The sequence below is a fragment of the Lampetra fluviatilis genome, chromosome 11 (genome assembly GCF_964198595.1).
Source record: "Lampetra fluviatilis chromosome 11, kcLamFluv1.1, whole genome shotgun sequence".
Classification (NCBI taxonomy): Eukaryota; Metazoa; Chordata; class Hyperoartia; order Petromyzontiformes; family Petromyzontidae; genus Lampetra; species Lampetra fluviatilis.
This window is the reverse complement of record NC_136285.1, coordinates 863,484-887,414: the sequence shown is the minus strand read 5'-3', so window position 1 is coordinate 887,414 and position 23,931 is coordinate 863,484. Positions and strand designations below refer to the sequence as shown.

General features: G+C 45.3%; 1 protein-coding gene across 1 annotated transcript in view; it reads left to right on the top strand.

Annotated features, from left to right (window-relative positions):
- LOC144934673 (complement C3) overlaps window positions 1-23,931 on the top strand; it is a 238,628-nt gene that overhangs the window by 206,654 nt on the left and 8,043 nt on the right. Inside the window, exons 34-39 of the mRNA XM_078860724.1 lie at window positions 1,034-1,142; window positions 1,759-1,861; window positions 11,192-11,266; window positions 12,498-12,603; window positions 17,504-17,593; window positions 23,348-23,437. Coding sequence (XP_078716850.1) covers window positions 1,034-1,142; window positions 1,759-1,861; window positions 11,192-11,266; window positions 12,498-12,603; window positions 17,504-17,593; window positions 23,348-23,437 — 573 coding nt within the window. The remainder of the gene's footprint in view (window positions 1-1,033; window positions 1,143-1,758; window positions 1,862-11,191; window positions 11,267-12,497; window positions 12,604-17,503; window positions 17,594-23,347; window positions 23,438-23,931) is intronic.

The window sequence follows — 23,931 nt, the reverse complement described above, 5'->3', positions numbered from 1 at the left end:
TTCCTCGAAGCTACTGGTATAACCATAAACGGCATGAGAATATCAACACCAGGCCAATGCTCACATTTTCATATATTTAACATTTAAGAAAAGCCACAGTAGTGCAACTGTGGCCATGCAAACTTCAGTGTACATAACTCAGCTGTGTTCCAGGGTGAGGGTTTAACTGTTGAGATCCAGCAGAATTTAAAGGGAGCCATGGTTTCTTGTATACGATATAATTAGCGTAATAGACTGAAACTGTTAACTTCAAGGAATTATGATTTAAATCGGAAAGTAGAGACATGATTGCTGAAAAAAGCATGTCTGAAGTGATTGATTTGGGACAAATATAATCTTGCTTTAAAATTGGAGTAAGTGAAGGAAACAAAAGGTCAAATTACACCATGAATGATCGGACACACTAGGGTCAACAATGGAACGGTTGGCTAAAGATTGTTCTCGAATGCACACCAAGTCCAAAATATAATTGTGAATATGGGTGGCGGACTTAACTTACTGAGTTAAATTGAAACAGTCTAAAGTAGCCAGGAAATCCCTAACCAAATAACATCTTGGTGAGCCTACGTGTGGTGGTGAAGCTTCACAGAAGTTGTTTTGAGAGACCTGGCCACAACTGACTGGCATCAACATTGCCTTATAATGTTAGCATTTAAAATTCTGGCTGACCACTTTGGTTAATACTTTATGTGAATCAACCAAAACATACGTGCTGTCTTCTTCACCATTGGCATTAAATATCCTGTGATATTGTTCTAAAAGAGAAGGCCATTGTGTGCCAGTTTCATGGTCCACATTTGCCAAATTCGAACCATTGCGGTACATATAACTCAATTGGGAGGACACATGGCAAAATCTCCCTCTACTGTAAAACTACTGCAGACTGCGCCTTCGTGATATGTATATATGTTGAACATATTTCGTACTGTAGCCAACCTTGCTAATTAGTGGTGCGGGGGAAGGACAACAAACTATACACAAATACCAAATGTACTCAATTATTACGTGAATGCCCAATGTTTGTTGTGCACAGAGAGCCCACAAGGACGCTTGGGTTGGTTTGATGGAAAGAGGCGGCGGAGGAGAGATATTGGTGACGAAGGAGGTGTTGAAGCAGTGTACCGAATGAACATGTGTACCAGGTGTGTCTCAGCAGTAGCACTCTGTGTATCCTGTGCTCATTTCTTGAATAAATAATTCATAATGAACCCATTCTACCATTTTGTGTACCTTCAGCTGCCCACCAACATCACATAAAAATTACAGATATAACGCCATGCATAAAATTTCAAGGCGCGTTAAATCTCAAGAACCCATTACGTCATTGAAAACGAGTAGGCCATTGTGTGCCAGTACATCATGGTACAAAATTGCGAAATTACTTGCAGATTACTAAATTTGTATTGCACACAGCAATCATCATCAAACTTCTAGCAGACATTCCCGCTTGCAGGTCAGATTCTGAGTCACCTTGTCTGACACAGGGACAGCTGCCACTGGGTATGCGTGTTGCCCATTCCTTTCCTCACCTCTCCACTCCTTCCCATCCCTCCCCTGCCATTTCGTGACCTCTATGTGCCCTTTGTTGTAGTCACTCATTCCTCTGTTACCGCTTTTAAACTATGTAAAGCTCCTTGAGCTAAGGTGGTCTATAAATATAACATAAGATAGACTATGCATCATTTATTAATTAGTGATAGGTTTAGTAATTTGGAAGATAATTTAGCAGTTGCTTTATGTGTTTGTTTTGTGATGCAGATATAAGCCACGAAAAGAGGACCTTTCAAGTGAATCTGGAATGACAATTATAGAAGTGAACATGTTAACTGGATTTCTTCCAGATAAAAATGACCTCATCCAGGTAAGACACACACATACCATACTGAGAAAGCTGTTATTGTGAATTAGAGTGGACATACAATGGCATTTGTAATGTTAACAAGGCAGGATTATCAGACATGCAGAAATATAGGATACCTAATATCATGTTTGGATGCAGCATCCTTTAGCATGGACAGATACAAACCTTTGGAGGCCTAGTTAAATATTGTCTGAACTATATATGGCCAACATTTCAGTTCTCTATCCTTTTAAAAGCATAATTATAATTGGCATAATGTTTGGGTCAGCAGGGTGGTGTAGTGGTAACACTTGTGCCTCATAGCAATGAAGGCCCTGGGTTTGATTCCCTACTTGGGTGGCTTCTACGTGCAGTTTGTATGTTCTACCGATGTGCTGTAAAGTGTGAATGTGCATAAAATGTATGTAAAGCTGTGCGAGAAAATGTATGTAAAGCTGTGCGAGAATGGTGTGAGTTTGTGGAGTTTGTATGTTCTCCCCCTATTCTGCATACGTTTCCTCAGAGTTCTCTGGTTTGCCCCCATAGCTAAAACTGCTATTGGACAAATATCCCAATGCTGATAAATTACCTGAAAATTATGCGATTGGAATGATATGTTACATCAATGGCCCCTACTGTAAACATTTGGCAGAACCCTCCTGAAAAAAGTATTGACATTCTTGAAGTTTTCTGGGTAAAGCAGCGCAAATTAAGATAATTAACATCGCTTTGTATATATTTCCTATATATTCTCCCTTTCCACAGCCATTCTTGTAGTCGACTCCCTGTCCAGCTGTCTTTTTTTCCTGTGCATACGACTCTGTCTGTTTATAAAGAAAATATGTCGTGGTTCTGTAGAGCCCGTGGCTGCATATAGACACAATAAAAGTATAAACAAAAGCAAAATAATATGGACCAGGTTCGTCCTTCTGGAGATAATCAGCAGTCAGGCATGCTAACCAACTGTAGTGTCTTGTTAAATTACTCACACCGACACGTTGTAACAAGTCACTCAGCGACTCCGCACACAGCAGCTCCGCACTCAGCGACTCTGCATCTCCATGGCTGCCCTCACCGATGCTCCTTCATACCCGCTCACCCGTCTGTCCCGGGTGGGGGGTTCAGCCAACACCCGCCCGGCGACGGTATGAGGGTTGAGGTCCTGTTGACAGCTTTAGTGGCAGCGGCGAGATCTCTTCACTCTTGGTTCCCAGGCAACTTCTTCTCTGCTTACGCACACTCCCCTTATATATCCCTCCTCATTCCGAGTCCTCACGTGCTCCCCCTCAAGCCGCTGCCAACCCAGCGCCTGTTGCCCCATTAATTCCTTATCATCACCCCCTATATCCCGTCTCTCCGACGCCAACCTCCGGCCACAGCGTACTCACCTGTTCGACCTCGGTTGCACCCGCTTCTCCCCTTAATTACTGGCAGTTTGTCAGTGCAAAGCTCATGTTGCAACGCACACATCTGTTCGACCTCAGTTGCACCCACTTAACAGCGCGCACTGCATATATCTCTCCTCTACACAGGTACTGCTTGTTTACCAGATGTCTTAGCATAGCACGTGCCCTGTCTCGACATGGACCATCACTGCGCAAATAATGGCTCTCAGACTAAAATATAACATGGTTTTTGCCTCAATTATCATGATTCATAATAATTTTTGGGTGAGGCCATGTAAATATTTGCCTAAAATGTGTGTTGTTAAAACCCTCTACCACCCAAGACAGTCAAACAAATGAAACTGCCATTTTTACAATCGTTTAACTTTCCAATTGCAATTGCTTCAGCTCATTGGTAAGTTGAAAACCATTTCTCATAGCCAGATTTAGAGTTACCGTAGGTACAATTTTAGCTGTGATAATTGCTCTTCAACTTACTGATGAGCTGAAAAAAGAATAATTGATGCGTTAAACACTTGTACACATGATGATGTAGTTGCTTGGCTATGTTGGGTGGTGGAGGATTTCATGACATACATTTGGGAAGTTAATTCCGTGCCCTAACAACATTTTATCTATCAGACTAAAAGATATGTCATTTTTATGTAGAGATACAGAATGGAAATTGGTTTATTTTATTATGATGCTTATTTACTCAGAAACACCTCATTAAGCCTCAAGACTCTGGAAGGGGGTCTTGCCAAGGTTTAGCGATCGGGGGTAATGTTGTCGTGCATAATCCAAATTGAGTAACTTGTAGGTAATTTTTTTACCATTAGAATGTTTGGTCAATGCTTGGTACATTTCTATACTCTTTGGTTCTTTCGGTAAATTCACGTAGGTATAAAATGAAAAAAAAAACATCACAACGTTTCAGGTGCAACATAAGCGTCCGTCATCAGGTGGGAATGCATTGTCTGCTGCTGAGGCAGACTTTTTGGAAAGTTTTGAAATGGGTGTAGCCCAAGGGTCATAAAGAAGTGGCCGGGGCTAGTGATATTAATGTGAGAAATTAGCATGTAACTGTAAGATAGCAGGAGAGCGACCTCCTGGACGAGGGCAGGGAAGTGGCTATGTTAATGTGAGAGATTAGCATGATGTTAATGTGAAAAATTAGCATATAACTGTAGAAGAGGAGGAGAGCGGCCTCTTCGACGAGGGTACGGAAGTTGCTATGTTGATGTGAGAGATTCGCATAAAATAACAGCTGACATAGGCAGGTAGGATGTAAACATCACAGTCAGTTAAGACTTTACCTGGTTAATAAGGTCCTTCCATTGATTGCTCAATTTGTACCCATCCTCTCGGTTGAAGTTGTGTCTGTGTTTATATATCTAGATGGCTTCATGAACAAATCTCTGAAGGTAGCCGGTAGGTTTGCAGAGTACCTCCGTCTTGGAAAAATCTATTTCGTGTGAGCCCACAGCGTTAAAACAATGATCGGCAACGGCAGAGGTATTGAGCCTACCGTGTTTCAAATCTGCCTTGTGTTCACGAACGCGGTCCGAGACATGTCGTTTCGTTTCCCCAATGTAACTGCTGCCACAACCACAACTCAGTATGTAGACACCAGGGTATTGCATGTGTAATAAAACAGGTCGACGACAAGCGACTGTGTCTCCATCTTTTTATTTCTTCGTTATCTGGACAGCTCACGTTCCGCTCTCCCGGTCATTCCGCGGCACGTCGCGGGAGCTGACATCTAGCTCTCACGCCGCTCTCTCGTTTTTCCGCTCCCGCGCACCGCTGGCAGATGGCGCGCTGGGAGCCATCTCCGCGTCGCCACGTGGCCGATGGCTCGCGGAGACCCCCGACGTGGCCCAGTTTCCAGCTTCCACCAATTTACCCCGAGCCCCTCCCGGGTACCCCTTATATCCTCTTCCCACGTCACCCCAACTCCACCCTTCGCCACACCCCTTAAGAACTTTCCAGATAATACCACACCCTAACGCCCGCGGGCTCCGCCCTTAACCCTGCCCCCGATGGTTCGTGGAGCCTGGTTGGCTTAGGGGCTGGGGTGGCGAAACCCAGCATATGCTCGCATTACATCACCCCCCCCCCCCCCCCGGTGTAAAAGACTAGCCTTCCTGGCTGATTCAGGACAAGACCATAATGCGAAAGACATACTGTAGTAACACAGTAACGGACAATTGGAATAAGAGCAACGCATAACAACAAGGAGCAGTAACAATCAACGGAAGGGAAGAGACTTGGATCTGGTACGCGACGCCGGACCATCCCTTGCATGAACAGGGTGCTTCGCTGACTGCAATCCAGGCATGGTTGGAAGAGCAGCGGGATCGACATCCCTCGCCGCTGGTGAAGGCCCGGCCGGTGCAGGATGACCTGCGTCCGGTTGGCTCAGGCCCGCCGAGTCTTTGGGAGGCAAAACAGGCCCCTTCGGGGGTTGTACATGGTCAAGGGGTGCAGCACGCCAGACACATCAGACACCGGCAAGGCAACTTTTGGGGATGACGGACCGACGCGAGGGGCAAAGAAGGCCTTCAACTGAGAAGTGTGGACATACCAACGGCGCGACCCCGCCCGGATGCGTGCACACTGGGGACTAGGAACCTCAATCAATTCCACAGGACCTTGCCAAAGTCTGTGCAGCTTAGGAGAGGTCCCCACAGCCCATGGCAAAGCGCATTGGAAGCGCCGAGCACACCGCTCGTTACGGGCCTGGGTTTTAGACGTGGCAATCCGTGCCACATCCCACGCCTCCGTGACACGTTGAACCGTGTCGCAAATGTATTCGGGGAGAGTCTGCGCGGGCTCCTTAGCACACGCACCCAGCTGTACATCAACAGGCGGCACGTTCTCACGCCCATACATGAGAAAAAAAGGTGAGTACCCAGTGGATGCGTGCTGTGCCATCCGGTAGGCGGAGAGCACCCCAGGGATTTGCAGATCCCAATCGGCCTGCTTCTCGCTAACCATATGGCAGTGCATAGCCGACAGGGTACGGTTCAACTGCTCCACAATCCCATCCATTTGCGGGTGGTAGGGCGAAGTACATATTTTCCTGGTGCCCAATGCGTCACACAAATTACGCAACAACTTAGAGGAGAAGTTGCGGCCTTGGTCCGTAAGCAGCCGTTCGGGTGCCCCCTTGTCCATCACGTACCCGTATAGAAATGCCTCCGTGATGGACGACGCCGACTGATCGAGCAAGGGCCAAGCCATCGGCCACCGTGAGAAATATTCCACACCTACCAACAGAAATTTGTTACCCCGGGCAGATGGGGGAAAGGGCCCAAGGATGTCTAGAGCCACCAGCTCGTTAAAGCGCGTTACCTGGATCGATTGCAAGGGAGGAACCCAACGCCGTTTCGGTGGCTTCCGGCGAGCGCACTCAGAACAGGCCTGGATGTCCTTGGTGACGCCAGCCGTCATGCCATGCCAAAAATAGTCTCGCTGTAACGTCAGCAAGGTTTTCTGCACGCCAAGATGTAACAACTTCTCAGCGTGCAGTACCCGAATCAATTTATAACAAAGTGGAACCACAAGGCGCCAACGGCCCAGCAAATCATCCCTCCACATTAGCAACCCGTCCCGGAGGGCCCCTCGTGGAAAAGTGTCTGCAGATGAGTACACCTGCAGCTTACCCGCCTGACTTCGCAACGAAGTCAGTGATTCGTCCAACAGTTGCTCACGGACCCACACCGAACGCGGCAAGTTCAACACCCCATCAGCCGGCTCCGGACAGGTCGGGTCCATGGGATCCGCCATCGCGGACATGACCGGCCGAAGGGGCTGAGGGGGGCGCGTGCACAGATTAGTGCCCGAGGCGCACACGCAAGAGGATCCTAGCGGTAAGCAGGAGAGCGCGTCCGCGTTACCATGACGAGAACCTTTACGGTACTGTATGTCAAACGAGAATTCCTGCAGCGTCTCCAACCACCGCGACAGCTGGCCAGAGGGCTGTTCGATATTCAAGGAATATTGCAAGGTGGCATGGTCCGTGCGCACCAGGAATTTCCTGCCGTATAGGTACGGCCGATATTGGCGAACGAAATGAACAATCGCCAATAATTCCCAATGAGTTACACAATAGCGGGTTTCCGCCGACGAGAGAACGCGGCTCCCATACGCCATCACGCGCTCGACGCCATTTTTACACTGGGACAGGACGGTGCCAATGCCCGTATCACTGGTGTCCATGTCCAGAATAAAGGGCAATGAGAAATCAGGGAAATCGAGCGCCGGCGCGGTCACCAATCGATTGCGAAGGTCGCGGAACGCCTTCTCCTCCTCTAGTCCCCACTTGAACCTCTGATTTTTCGCCTTGAGGAGGTGCAGCGGTCTAACGATAGTGGTGAAATTAGGTACGAATCGACGGTAGTAGGACGCGAACCCGACAAACCAACATACCTCCCCCACCAAGGAGGGGGTCGGCCAGTCCCGGACACACGATGTCTTGTCCGGGTCCGTGGCTAAACTGTCCAAGCTGACAATATGTCCCAAATAGCGCATGGAGCGTTGCAAGAGGTGGCACTTTTTAGGTTTGAACTTGAGATTCGCGGAACGCATCCTGCTGAAAACAGCCCTCAATCTCCGAAGGTGTTCCTCGAACGTACGACTGAACACAATGACATCGTCTAAGTATATCAGGCACGCTTCCCATTGTAACCCGGTCAACACCCGTTCCATCAACCACTGGAACATGGCGGGAGCGGCATTCATTCCCATATGAAGATAGTTAATTTGGAACAGCCCCTGAGGCGTACGAAACGCCATCTTTTCCCTCGACGACTCGTCGAGGGGAAGTTGCCAAAACCCAGACAAGGCATCGAGGGAGTCATCCATTCATGGCAGAGGGTACGCGTCTGCCACCGAAACCTTATTAAGCTTCCAGAAATCAACGCAGAAGCGGAGGCTGCCATCCTTTTTCTTTACGAGGACAACAGGAGCACCCCATGGGCTATTTGATGGGGAGATAATGTCAGCGGCTAGCATGTCATCCACCGCGCCGTGCACATGGTCCTTCTCCGAGGGACTCAGCCGGTGTGGATTCATCTGTATAGGGCTCGCCCCCCCAGTATCAATGTGATGGGACAACAGCGAAGTGCGCCCCAGGTCGAAATTGCTTTTGCTGAAAACATCGGTGTAATCAGACAAAAGCACCTGAAGTGCGCTCCTTTGCTGCGTGGTCAAGGACGAATTTTCCTGACACAACTCGGCGATCCAGCGATCGTCGGACGTTCCCCGAGGCTCAACCGCCGCCGCCAACCTCATCGTGGACTGTAAACGTGGTAGTGGCATGAGCCAGGACCGTGCCGGCAGCAAAAAGCACGCCTTCAGACCCCCCGTTCAAAACCTGCAAAAATAGGGGTTGACCCAGCCGAACGATCGTCTGGGCCCCAACCAGCGCAAGATCCTTGGTAGCGGTGTTAGACGGGGACAGCAGCACGCCCGCCGCCGTGTCTATCCCGCGAAATTGTTTACGATACCGCAACGGGACGAGCATTTGTGAGCCCGGAGGGATTTCCACCGAGACATCGGCAAGCGCCTGCACCGGAACGTCCGGCGTAGAATGAGTCAACGGAGACGGCAAAAAAAAAATATTGCAGCAATACACGCATCGAAAGCCGGCCGCACGCGCAAAGTGGGGATGGAAAGGAGGTGGAATATGACATCGGAGATGATAGTGGCCTCCGCGCCCGTATCCACCAAAATCCGCACGTCCACCTCTTGAATAGAGCCCGGCACCGTAGAAAACCCCGTCGCGGCCGCTATCACACGACGTGCCAACTTTCTCCATTGGGTAACCGCACAAGGCGAACCGCCGGCGGCTCCATTGGAACCTCGGACATACAAATCATACGCGGTCGAAGATGCATGAGGTGACAAACCTCCTGGGTGCTCGATGCACACCGACTTGCCTGGCTAGGGTCACAGCTCGACGACGGTGGCGGCGGCAGAGGCGGGGACCCGGGAAGAGGTGGATGGCGGGGACGACTCCGACAGTCCCGCGCGAAGTGGCCCTGCCGGCCACATCGAAAGCACGCCATACCGGCTCACCGGACGGCCCCCCCCGACGTACCGGAGCGGCGCCGACGAAGCACCCAGTGGCCCGCAGTGGCCGCGAGGTCGCCGGTCCCTGCGTCGTCCGGAGCGTGGACGACCCGTGACAGCGCCCATCCCGTAGGGTTGCCGTCCACGGTAGGGTCGCCCATCCAAGCGGCCATCTGCGCCCAGCGGTGCAAGTTGAACTGGGTGTCAAGGCATTTTGCGGCTAACCGAGAAGTAAGCGGCTCATGGCCACACACCGGCATCGGGATGGCGAGTTCCTTAGACAGCTCCAACATCTTGCCAAGGATAAGTGGTTAGAACATATCGGGCTTAGCGTCAGGGTAGGCAGCCATCGCGAGTGCCACCAGGGCGCCACGGTAGGTGATGGGAGATTCCTCCGCACCACGCTCACGCTGCACGAACTTTCGGTGAATATCGGACGGTGGCTCGTAAACTTCAGCCATTTCGGCAAACGCCTCCCGCAGCGTCGTCTTCTTCTCAGCGGGAATGGAGCGGAATGCCGAGAGAGAAACATCGTCGAGGAACGTAGGCAAGGCCTCCAACGCCTCCCCCTCCGTCCATCGGAGGGAGCGAAAAGCGGACTCGAAGCGCCAAGCGAAAGCGCTCCAGTCCCCTCCTGCGCTGAATTTTTTCAAATTCGGAAGACGATGGCTGCGCCCCGTGCCGCTGCTCCCACTTACACCAAGCCCTCAGGAAGAACGGATACTCGGACCGTACAATCCGCAAAGCTGCCTCCCCAGCCATGGGGAGACAACCTTCTGAGGATTGAACTAAAACCATCACTTTGCCATACATAGCAGGCGTTACCAAAAAGATTTCCAAAATCTTAAACAAACACAGGTTCCAGGTTCGTTTCAACACAGTACACAATATCGGTAATTTAATCCCATCTGTGAAGGATGTGATTCCTGACATGCAATACCCTGGTGTCTACAAACTGAGTTGTGGTTGTGTCAGCAGCTACATTGGGGAAACGAAACGACATGTCTCGGACCGTGTTCGTGAACACAAGGCAGATCTGAAACACGGTAGGACCAATACCTCTGCTGTTGCCGATCATTGTTTTAACGCTGTGTGCTCACGCGAAATAGATATTTACTCTGCAAACCTACTGGCTACCTTCAGAGATTTGTTCATGAAGCCATCCAGATATATAAACACAGATACAACTTCAACCGAGAGGATGGGTACAAACTGAGCAATCATTGAAAGGACTTTATTAACCAGGTAATGTCTTAACTGACTGTGATGTTTCCATCCTACCTGCCTATGTCAGCTGTTATTTTATGCTAATCTCTCACATTCACACATGGCCACTTCCGTGCCCTCGTCCAGGTGGCCGCTCTCCTCCTATCTTACAGTTAGATGCTAATTTCTCACATTAACATCACTAGCCCCAGCCACTTCTTTATGACCCTTGGGCTACACCCATTTTGAACCTTTTAAAACAGTCTGCCTCAGCAGCAGACCATGCTTTCCCACTTGATGATGGACGCTTGTGTTGCGCCCAAAACGTCGTGATTTATGTTATTTCATTTTATACATACGAGTATGGATTCCTGCAGTCACAAAAGCTTCAAATCAACATGGCATTTTGCTTAGATATGGGAGGCAACTGGAGAATTTGGAGGAAACCCATGAAAAACAGGGGGAGAGAACTTACAAACGCCCTTCAGAAAGAGGCCTGAGTTGACAGTCCATGTGTTATCCGGAATTACATTTTTATTGAATGCATTATCCAAAATGCTCTACATGTGAAGTTTCATGCAATGTTTAGTCACCCCGTCGGTATAAAGCTAAATGTGCAATGATTGTCAATTCTCTGCTGGTCTCACATGTTTCCATGTGCTCTGCTCGCTTACATTTACAGCTGAAGGAATCCGTAGACAAGTACATCAGTAATTATGAGATCACAGACTCAGTGCTCATTATATATTTGGATAAGGTAAGCCATTGTTCATTTAAGTGGTTACCTATTCATCTTCTTGGTTTTTTCGGTAAAGTCACGTAGAAGGGAAGTAATAAAATAATAAAAATAAAACATAAAACAATTCTCACGACGTTTCGGCCACAACGCAAGCAGCCGTCTTCAGGTAAAGAATGAGAACCTGTCAAGCTGGGAGCTTATATCTACGCTGCGTTGGGGGGGGGGTGTAAGAGGAGCGCCTTAACAAAGGGATGTGCATATCAAGAGGCGTAGGAGGTGGGCGGGGGGGGGGGGGTCAAGGGAGGGTTGGGGGGGTGTAAGAGGGAGAGTTGGGGGGGTGTAAGAGGAGCGCCTTAACAAAGGGATGTGCATATCAAGAGGCGTAGGAGGTGGGCGGGGGGGGTTTCAAGGGAGGGTTGGGGGGTGTGTAAGAGGGAGAGTTGGGGGGGTGTAAGAGGAGCGCCTTAACAAAGGGATGTGCATATCAGGAGGTGCAAATGTTAGTCACTTATATTTTGTGTACAGAGCTATAAAATGCCACAGCAAATCGTACTATTGCACAAGCCAGAGCTGAGCCGTGGCTACAAATGAGGCCCTGATTGTTGCTACGAGCCACGACTGAAGAGGGGAACCAGCAGTTATTCAGTTAGACGTTGATTCGCAGCCAGGCAATGAGTCGACACCAACAATGGCATAAGCTCTGCAGTCCTCTATATATTGAGATGTTTTCAGCAAATTGATGAGTGATTATCCATGTGGAAGTAAACCAGATGACCTGGAGAAAGTTTTTATCTTATCATTTCAAAATTAAATTGTCTTTGCTTCCTCAAATTGCCATTTGTATGTGGCATTCCATTAAGAATTGGCAAAGGCGGCATCATGGTAGCAAGTTCGCCGCTTGTTGCAGAGGTTTTGCGGTTTGAATCTGGCAGGCCACCCTAGTTATTACTATGGGTTTATTAATTGTAAAATAGACTAAAGATCATCTAACATCATTCCAAACAAGTAGACCATTGTGTGCATGCGTTATGGTCCAAATTTGAAAAATTCGAAATTCCCTCGAATTACTCAATTGGGATTATACATTACAAGCTACTGCAGATGACTACAAAACACAGTGCCTTCCTTTGTGAAAGCTCTGCATTATTACAATAGCGCCAATACCAAATGTACTGAACAATTAAACAATTATTAAGGTAAGTTTGCATTGTATCATGCATTAGTAGTGTGTGCAATTGCTTTGTTGCAGGTTCCCAGCATAGAGGATTACTGCTTTGCTTTCAAGATCAAGCAAATGCTGAGATCGGATATGATACAACCCGTAACTGCTTCTGTTTATGACTACTACAGCCCGCGTAAGTACACCAACATGCTCAAGGTTACTCTCCAAATTGGACGGCAGGCTGGTGCATTGGAAACAGCCAGAATGAAGGGTGTGCTTAGTAAACATTGGGCCAACAGTTCCAACCACATGCCAACATTGGTGAAATATTCTTCTTTCGTATGGCTGATATAGATGCAGAGCAACAACTACAATTTCACATTTCGGTTGTCAAGCCAAACAACCACTTCAGCAGCAGTGGAGTGTATCACTTTGGTGTCTCCTTCATATTTGTGGATTGGGCATTGTATCGTAATATATTGGATGGTCTATTCTGGATAACCACAGTTGTACACTGGAGAGTTTTTAGTTTGACATTTGTGCATTAGGTATCAGCATCTGCTGTGGTTTATGTGGATGCGGTGTAGAGTTGACCATTATCTTTGTGGACGATCAAACCCAGGTATTGTGAATTATTTTTAACTCTGTTCAGCTCTCCAAGCTTCATTGCGGTTGAACTCCAAGTCTGAAGGTTAAACGTATGGTTCCAAAATGGCTTGTGCGACTTGAAGCAATGATGATTGATGTTGATGACTATTTTCCTGGATTCGCAGAACTTTTAAGAGGATTGCAGCATTGTGGCTGATGGGGGCGGGGGTGGAAAGATGTGTGACAGCACAGGCAGCCAAGGGATTGGGGTCGACTTGAGGGTTCCCATGACACACCACGTTGCTGTGTTGCGTTGGACATTAACAATTCGAGTGCGACTTCTTCTGGTTCATACTGGTGCACAATGTTTGGCAACAGAGTATACAATGTTCCATTGTTGAAGTCCGTAGCACTGGTCCTGATGCTTTCCAGCTTGTGCTTGCCAGTTTCTGGACCAGATTGACCCTTGTTTTGGCATTGGCGGCTACCTTTTTCAGATGGTCATAGAAGGTTAGCATATGGTCCAGCTTCACTTGAAGATACAGTATAACCTCTGGTCACGAACGCTTCTGACCACGACCAAATCGGGTTACGACCAAAATATTAACAAAATTTTTTAATCTGGTCACGAACACAAACTCGGGTGACGATCAAACACGGCCGCGGCCGATTTTCCCTTCCGCGCCATTTTTTTTGAAAGCGCCAAATTTCATGTTGTTTGTTTACAACAAACAACACAAAGCGTAACAGTTATATATATAACTTTTGTTATATAAAATTCCTAGTGAGATATTAATTTTGTGAGTGTAGTCATACCCCTCCCACCTCATTCAAGCTGTAATTTAGAGAGCGAAAGCGCTGAGTACGTAAATCGCTAACATAAGAACCCGTTAATCTCTTCTCGCATCATTCATACGATGATGCGGTGAAGTAAACGTTCATACGATATTACGGTGAATGCTTCCAAAAACAATACTGTACCCAAATATTACTGTTAACTTACTTTCAATAGAAACATGAATTGCTCATACGAATATTCTCTCTCTCAGAATCGACCGACTGATGTAGCAGACGAAACAATCATCTTGTTGAACGATTCTAAACCTTTACGCGGCAATGTTAGTTTTCTCTGTTGTTCAAGGTTTTCTCAGTGTTATTCAATGTTTTTACATTTAGTTTACTATTACACTGTGAATTATATGGCATAATTAACTATTTTTGTGCTTAAAAATCTTTAAAAAACAATATTTATATACAGTTCGTAGGAGTCTGGAACAGATTAATCGTATTTACATACAATCCAATGGGGAAATAAGGTTCTAGTCACGACCAAATCGGGTTGCGACCAAAGTTATGGAACGAATTATGGTCGTGACCAGAGGTTCTACTGTAAGTTGGAGTGGGGTTGAGTCGGACAGTGTTTCCCCAGAATGTCATTTTCAGAGTGTGCTTTGCGCTCCTATTATCAAGATGAAATGCAGTGACTGTTGTTTTGCGGGGATTTGGCTTGAGCCTCCATTTCCAGACATATTCCCTCATGGTGTTTAGGTGTTGCTTCAGAGTAGATTCTATGTCGTTGAAAGTGGTTGCTTGCATTTCCAAGGCACGGTAATCCACATATATTCATTTGCATGACCCGGTTGGCGACATGTCACTAGTGTAGGGACATCGTGGGATGTCACTGTACAGTGCCGGCCCTAGAGAGGCACGGCGTGCGATGTAACGACATTGCGGACACCGCTATGATATGGGTGTAGTACTGGCCCTAGAGGAGCTCAGTGAGCGCTGGTTGATAGCACTAGGTGGCACCACGCTTGGCGTGCAGTGTCAGCCCTACAGGATAGGGTGTGGGAGTGCAGGTCGTAGGAATGAAGTTACTAAAGGCCATGGTACTCTGGTTGACTCGAGAGGACACGTGACCAGTTAAGTCTACAAAGGGGCCCCAAGTGGGGTCTAGGGGTGGTCACGTGGTCCAGGTCCAGATCCTGCTTCGAGGATTCTGGAAGGTGGTCGTGGCCAAAGGCGGAGCCAGCCACGCCGGAGAGAATATAAGCCTGGTCCGCCAGAGGGACCGGCATTGTTGTTCATCCTGAAGAAACCTTCGTCTTTGTCTACGTTCTACCGAGTCTTCAACACGTGGACCTGGACCCGAGCTGTGTTCCTGGTCCGTAGTAGCTAGTTACATTGTAATTAGCATGGTTAGCTTGGTGGTCACCACCATAGGTTGTTATTCTGTTAAGGGGCAGTTACCCCGTGTGTTGGTGTTAAATAAATGTGTTGCCTCCAAGAGTACGTCTACGACTCAGTTGAACTCACTACACTAGTATAAACATTGAAGAGCGTTGGCCCAACGTTGCATGTTTACTGGGTGGGTTCCATTCCCGTCTGAAAGGCGACTTTCGTGTGTAGAGTTTGTATGTTCTCACTCTGTTTTACATGGGTTTCCTTTGGATTCTCCGGTTTCCTCCCATAGCAAAAAAACACGTCCAATGTAACTGGTATTAGCAAAATATCCAAATGCTGAAATATTACCGACAAATCGTTCAATTGGGGATACACAGAGCATCATCACCCTTGACTGTAAAAACTTTGCAGTACCTGGCTGGAAAACATTTTGAGACTCATTGAAGCTTTCCTTGTAAATTAGCAAACTAATAATTATACGTAAAAAATAACGTATCCTGTGTATATGAACCTCTTCTTCATCATCTTGATACTGGCAAAAGGGGTTCCATAGAGATTGTTGTTTATGTTTGAATGCTTGTTTAAAAATTGCAGTTTTTCATTTGGAGGGACAAATATGGGGAATTAAACATATTGTCTGCTTATTTACTTCGCATGTTAAATGTTAATTAGTTTAGATCCACATACCTCTAATACGTGCCTGCTCTTTAATATTTGCACCATTTACACTACACTGGAAATACTGTTTTGTAATTTATCCAAATAGAAGTCAATATACAGTAAATTTTAAGATTTGCAGGTTTTATAATCACGGTTTTGCGTATTCAAGACTATTATATTGTAGCGCTATTTGAAATTCACGGGGTTGTATTTTTAACATTCGCGGAAATATCTCGTGACTACCCGACAAGATGTAGTAGTGCATGGGGGCGGCGTGGACAGTGAGAGCACGAAAGACACTCCCCCTCTCAGTCTGTCTTTGTCTGCTGAAAAGTTTACTAAAGAGTGCTGTCCTTTGCATTCTTTGGGAACTTATTGATATAATATTTATTGATTTATATTTCCACTTAATATGTTTATTTTCATCAATATTAAAGATAAGTTAAATAACACTGCTATACAATGTATGTATCCATTGATTATATGCATAAAGTTTATATGCCCCCTAACCCTATTTTATTCATCAGCTCTAAGTATCAATATTCGCAGATTTAATCACGCTATTCTCCAGGAAGGCATATCCCCCACAAATATGAAGGGGTTACTGTGTATCTTCTACTGCTCTGTCCTGAAGAAGGGCAGTTATAAATATTGCTATATCAAAGTGTTAAGAAAGGTGGTAGTTTTTATTACCTCTGCTTGTAACAACAGGAGATGTATTATTGAATCCAAACCTTTAAGGAAATGTATGGCCTCATAATTATCAAATCAATCGTTCAAATTGTATATGAAATATAAAGCAACCATAATAAAAACATATTGAAGTGATATATGTTATCTGTCATGAGAGATGCCTAATTTGAAAGTAAACATTTCACTTGTCTGGCATTACGTCTGCTTCTCTGAAAAGCTAAACATAATAATCTAGTTATTATCAAATAAATTATAGTTATTGTCAAATAAGTCCAAGATGAGTGAATAAGCATTGTTGTTTCAAGCCTTTAGCATTGACCCAGCCTGGTGGGTCAGTGGCAGACTGAGTGGTACACAATTGGAAGGTTGATGGTTGACCTAGCCCATCATTCTTTCAGGGTCAATAATTAGGTACCACGTCGTGGGGAAGCCAACAGTGTTTGTCAAATTAAGAACCTGCCCACATATTATCGCGTTTATTGAATACCTTGCTGAGTCTCATTACTAATTTTCATGATGACCCTGCCAAGTATTCACAGGAGGGAGCAATTATTGTCGTGAATATTCCAATTGAATAGTTTGTGAGTAATTTTTCAAATTGGGAACATGACATCAGAACACATTGGCCTGATCTTATGAATGAATGGGAAATGTCCTCTACTTTCTCAGGGTTGTAAACAGATGAGCACTGTCTCAATTCTTATTTTAGCAGAAAATGTTTTTGACTAAGAGCCTTGTGGGCACACATAGTCATAGACAAGGTATACTATGAAGCTCACGAGTTGATGTGTTCCAACAATCACTCAGTCGTGCAAATATCTCTCAGACAATTTGATGGGGGCTCACAAATCTGCATTTAGAGATGAGTTGTGAACATACCAATTGTGCACTGGCTACAATTACCTTGCTGATGATGTAAACCTCTATAACTGCCAATTTCAATTGGCTATTGTTAATTTCATTTTCAGAGGACAAATGCACCAGGTTTTACAACTTACCTGGGGGATATGTTGAGTTGTCTCCGCTTTGTCAAAATGATCTCTGCCAGTGTGTGGAGGGTGAGTATTCTCTGCTTTGTTGTTGTTTGCTACATATATTATTAACTTAATACTTCCATTTTCCAAGCCATTGTTACGTCTCATCATTTTTTTTGGTTGGGCTACTATGTAACGATCTGGCCAAATTAGTATTGTAACACCCTCCACCACACGATGTAACCAAACAAATTACATTGGCACATGTACAAGCGTTTACCGACGTGCCAATTATTGTTTTAGCTCACTGGTAAGTTGAAAAGCTATTCTCACAACCAAATTCAGAAATTATATACAAAGTCAGAATAAAATCCAACAAGTTATTCTGACTTCAGGATGTCATTTTGGATCTTAATTCTGGATCTTATCCTTAAGTGTATTGCTGATAAATTGGTTGTGAGGTTATTTAACTTATTGGTGAGCTGAAAGCAATAATAGTTTGTATATTATATGCTTTGAAACGTGCCAATTTAATTTATGTGGCTATGTCAGGTGGTGAGCCTTAAGATTTAAATTTGGCCAGATCATTATGTATTAGCCTTACCAGCAATACATTATGAATAATGTAAAATATTGCTGCAAGACTCTTTGTATTCATCATTGTGTCTAGACCTTAACAATCATTTAAATCACAACACCTTTCACATGCAAATGTAATTATATCATATTCAGAAATACATACTCAGACTCTTGAGCTAAAATAGTCTATTCCATTCTTTTTCGGATTTATATAGCGCCCTTTTCAGGGTGCATTAAAGTGCAAGCCGACGACATTCAGTGAGGGAGGTGACGGAATAGATAGAGGGACAGGGGCTGGGAATGGAGCTGATGTTGCCGGGATAGGTAAGGCAGAATAAGGTGATCAGATGGAGGGTGAGGATCAACTAAAGGATTGGAGGCTGACCAACCCGAAATTAAGATGAGATAAAGTGTGCTACCTGAGCAATGAGTAGGGGAGAGGAGATATGCTTTAGGTGGAATGAGCCAGTAAGAGACAGTAGAGTAGCAGAGATGGATGCTGATGTTAGATGAAGGTTAAAGTCGCCCAGTAGGTTTAATGGAGAAGAGGTGGGAAAGAGAGTTAATAGGAGACAGTCTAGATCAAAATGTAAAAAAAAACGTAGGCTCTGTGCCACCTCCAGTGTTTAGTTGTACAAGTCCCTCTATAAGCACGGATACATGTGTAGTGTCAACAGACACTACACAGAGCGGGAGACAGAATTCTTGATTCACAGTTTCGCCCTCGCTTCTCACAAGTTGTATAGCCTCGCCTAGACACAACCATGTGGGTTATTGACGGTGGCGACCGAGACAGTCAACAACTATCTGGCCGCGCAATTGTCTAGCGAAGATGGCAGCGATGAAGGCGGCGAAGACGACAGTGACGACGAGATGAGGCCACTTCTTGCTCTCCGCTGCTTTTATTCTACCTTCTCGAACCCACTAGCGGGTTCCAGGGGCTTCCAGACAGGGTCTCAGTGACCATTGCCCTAGTTCCTCCGCCCTGCTGACACACCCATGTAAGTGCTCAACGGCGTGTGTACTTAAATTTCGATTTAAAGCTTTCATGACTGCAGGGATTCATCTTCTTGGTTCTTTCGGTAAAGTCACGTAGAATGGAAACAATTAAAATAATAAAATAAAACATAATAAAATAATTCTCACGACGTTTCGGCTACAACGCAAGCAGCCGTCTTCAGATGAAGAATGAAACACTGCCAAGCTTGGAGCGTGTATATAAGCTGGGTTGGAGGTGGAAGAAGAGCGCCTTGACAAAATAATATGCATATCAAGAGGAATTTAGCATATTTATGGGAAATGCGTAGGAGGTGGGCGGGGGGGTTTCAAAGTCATATTATGCCCATGCATTATGCAGGATTAGCAGCATCAAAGGGAGGGGGTAGGGGGTAGCATTAACAAAGGGAGGGAATGTTAATAGTATGTAGAAGCAACGAAACATGTCAATGGGAGAGCGGTGAAAGGAGACCCGCAGCGGAGCAAATAATCCATTCCCTGTGGAGAACACAAGATACACAGTCAATGCCAGTGAGTGGACTGCGGTCTGAAAGTCACCGTAAATGTGAACAACAATCAGTTAAGATCCGAAATGGTTAATTACGTCCTTCCAATGATTGCTGAGCCAGAATCCATCTTCTCGGTTGAAATTGTCTCTGTGTTTGTATATGTGGATCGCCTCATGAACGAAAGAACCAAGAAGAAAGCTTTAAATCGAAATTTAACCGCCACTATGGGGTGGGATTCTACAAAACTTTAAGATCCTTCAACAAGCTCCGGGATAAGAAGGCTCAACTAATCGAGTCTCTCACCTTTCTGAAGAGATGCCGCGACTCTAAGGTAATATAAATCGCATTTACACTAACATCTGCTGCTGTAACTTCTTCTAATGCTAAACGAATTTTGTCTAGAACTAGCTTCGCTCTTATCTCAGAGAAAATCAGACTTACGCGCACTGATCTAGATCAGTTAGACAAGACACTCTACAAATCACACTTATCTTTGAGTGCAACAATGTCCACATCGGATTGGGAACATGTAGACAAAATGACTGCCTCTTCAGCTGCCGCTATGTCGACCAAATGTAAGGACAACTTGATTTCCAAATTCAGCCGCCTCTCAAACAAGAGACCGGACCCACACATTAAAAAGCTAGACGTTAACAAAGTCGTAATTAACCGCAGTAACAGTTCTATTTCTGATAGTCTGTTTTAGCTAAAGGACTAAACTTTGCAGTCACACCTAGACACATACCAGTTAATGATATAATTGCCCGAGTAGATGTGGCTCTCAAGGGCCTGAGTCACATCGCTGCAGACGTAGCAAGATCTGAAATCTCTGCAACGCTCAAAAACGCTAAGATGCCAGCTAGCAACATCAGCAAAGATGAGCGTTTTGAATTGGCTCAATTAAAAAAGAGGGATGACATTGTCATCCTCTCAGCCGACAAAGGCAATGCCACTGTCATCATGGACAAAATAGAATACAACAACAAAATTCAAGAACTACTCAACAATGGCAGCTATACAAAAATAAAAAGAGACCCCACCAACAGCCTCGTCACCAAAACCAACAAAATCATTTCTGATTCAACCGAATTAATTGATCAAACCAAACAGTTCTCGTTGAAACCTTCTGCAGCTAGGCCACCAAGATTATACGGCTTGCCAAAGATACATAAAGAAGATACACCTCTTCGTCCCATTGTCTCTACTATCAACTCCCCAACCTACAAAGTGGCTCGTTTTTTGTCTGAAATCCTACTGCCTTTCACTGGAAAAACCACCTCTGCGGTACTAAACTCTACTGACCTGGTATCGACAATCAAGGGGATTTCCCTGTCCCCAGACGACCTGCTTATCAGTTTTGATGTGGTTTCCTTATTCACCAAAGTTCCTGTACCTGACACCATCGTAATCATTGAAGACTTGGTTCATCAAGGACTGAATACTGGGGTACCCCCACTGGTGAGACACTGCTTAACCAATACATACTTCACCTGGAATGGAACTTTCTACAAACAAACTGAGGGTAACCCAATGGGCTCCCCCCTATCTCCGGTTGTAGCCGTTTTCATGGAGAAATTTGAGACTGACGCCATCCAGACTGCCACTCTACGTCCGACTTTATGGAAGAGGTACCAATTTCTCGACCACATCAATTCTATACACCCAGCCATCAGATTCACCATGGAAGACGAAAAAGATGGCACGCTACCCTTTTTGGATGTCCTAATTAAAAGGAGACCTGATGGTTCAATGAGCCACTCTGTCTACAGGAAAGCCACTCATACGGATGCTTACCTAAAAGCGGATTCCCACCACCATCCATCCCAGAAGAATTCCCTCATCAAGACTCTATACCATAGAGCCCAATGCATCTCCGACCAGGAACACATTGCCAGTGAACTCAAACACGTACGCCAAGCTCTTAAGGCTAATGGTTACTCCGACTACACAATCCGCAAAGCCATCACTCCAACCATCAAGAAGGATCCTGTTGAGGAGCCTTTCAAGACCATCACCTTACCCTACATTGCTGGGGTCACAAAAAAGATCTCCAAAATCCTGATAAAACACAAGTTCCAGGTCCGATTCAACACAGTACATAAAATCCGTGATATGGTCCCATCTGTAAAAGATGTACCCTGGCGTCTACGAATTGAGTTGCCTCTGTGGTAGCAGTTACATTGGAGAAACCAAGCGACATGTCTCAGACCGCATCCGTGAACATAAAGCAGACTTGAAACACGGTAGGGCAAACACTTCAGCCGTAGCAGATCACTGTTACAATTCAGTGGGCTCACATGACATTGGCTTCTCTAAGGCAGAGGTTCTCTGCAAGCCATCTGGCTACCATGAGAGATTCGTTCATGAGGCGATCCACATATACAAACACAGAGACAATTTCAACCGAGAAGATGGATTCTGGCTCAGCAATCATTGGAAGGACGTAATAAACCATTCCGGATCTTAACTGATTGTTGTTCACATTTACGGTGACTTTCAGACTGCAGTCCACTCACTGGCATTGACTGTGTATCTTGTGTTCTCCACAGGGAATGGATTATTTGCTCCGCCGCGGGTCTCCTACCACCGCTCTCCCATTGACATGTTTTGTTGCTTCTACATACTATTAACATTCCCTCCCTTTGTTAATGCTACCCCCTACCCCCTCCCTTTGATGCTGCTAATCCTGCATAATGCATGGGCATAATATGACTTTGAAACCCCCCCGCCCACCTCCTACGCATTTCCAATAAATATGCTAAATTCCTCTTGATATGCAAATTATTTTGTCAAGGCGCCCTTCTTCCACCTCCAACCCAGCTTATATATACGCTCCAAGCTTGGTAGTGTTTCATTCTTCACCTGAAGACGGCTGCTTGCGTTGTAACCGAAACGTCGTGACAATTATTTTATTGTTTTATTGTATTATTTTTATTGTTTCCATTCGGCGTGTGTACCATTCGTCCACCGCAGTTGCCGTTGCTAGACAACAGACGGCGCTATTACACCACACGTAAAACAAGTCCCACCAAAACAAATCTTTCACACCAGCTTTTTACACGTTATATTATATTTACAGGGTATTGTTCATATGAAACGTGTGCTATTTTACAGAGTTGCAAGCACTACTGATAATGCAATGCTGTTTTTGTTACAAATATATAATATGCATATGTACACTATACCGTAAGAACGCATAGGTACTGAGCTGTACGAAACAGTTGAAACACTGAGCTTCAAACCTTACTATGCGAAACCTAGAATTGCTTTGTTAACGTTTTTTTTATGAAAAGGTAATGGTATCGGTAAAGTCCTGCAATTGTTTGCTTGTGCCACTGCTGGCACAAGGGCCTCCACAAGAGTAAACTCCAGAGGGTATTTTTCCGATACGTTTATGTTAACCAGACGTGTGTTGTAAGAGGTGGTCGTACCGAACACTTTACCCCACAACACGTGACTTGCCGATCGACTCATTGTGGTGAACTCATTCATACTGCGTGGTAGGAATTAAGATGGGGGTGAAATAAACTACTGCTGTTTCAACTGCCATGCCGGAATCAGAAATCGAACCAACGCCTTCTGGATTGCACGTCCAGTGTGCTGACAATTGTGGCAACTGGTTATAAAAAAAATGCAAAAGTTGACATTGAACTTTTGGAAATCATGATGTGAGTTGATGGTTTGATTGATAAATCGAATTTCTCTATTCATGTGTTGTTGCAATGCAATAATATATTATATTTGTGTTTGTCAGTGAGTTGCCCTGCCAAGAAACCAAAGTTCGATACGTCAATCACTGTCCTACACAGACAAGAAGCGGCCTGTGTTGCAGGAATCGACTATGGTAACGCTTTGTGTCACTGATACTAGCACACACGTTTACAACAGGACCTAGGTCTCAGTTTGACATTTTTGCCTTGGACCAAAAACAACTCGGCAATCATCATTGATTCAACATGTATCTTTTCGGAGCTAATATGATTCATCATCGATTTTTGGGTTAGGCAATCTAATGATCTGACCAAATTTGTGTTGTTTAAACCCTCCACCACCCGATACAGAAAGCAATAAGTCTAATGCTCCAATTTTAATGCTCCAATTAGGATTGTTTAAGCTCACTGGTAATAATCATAAACACTGCGTTATGATATAAAAAAAAATATATAGCATGCCAACATTTAATGTTTGAAAGCAGAGGGATGGCAGAATATTTTGAATGATAATTTGCAATATTGTGCCTTGGAAGCACAAAAAAAAATTAAACGTTGAAGTAAACAGAGTTAGAAAACCAGAAAGGGCCATCTTATTTATGTTCATGACTTAATGGAGCAATTTTTT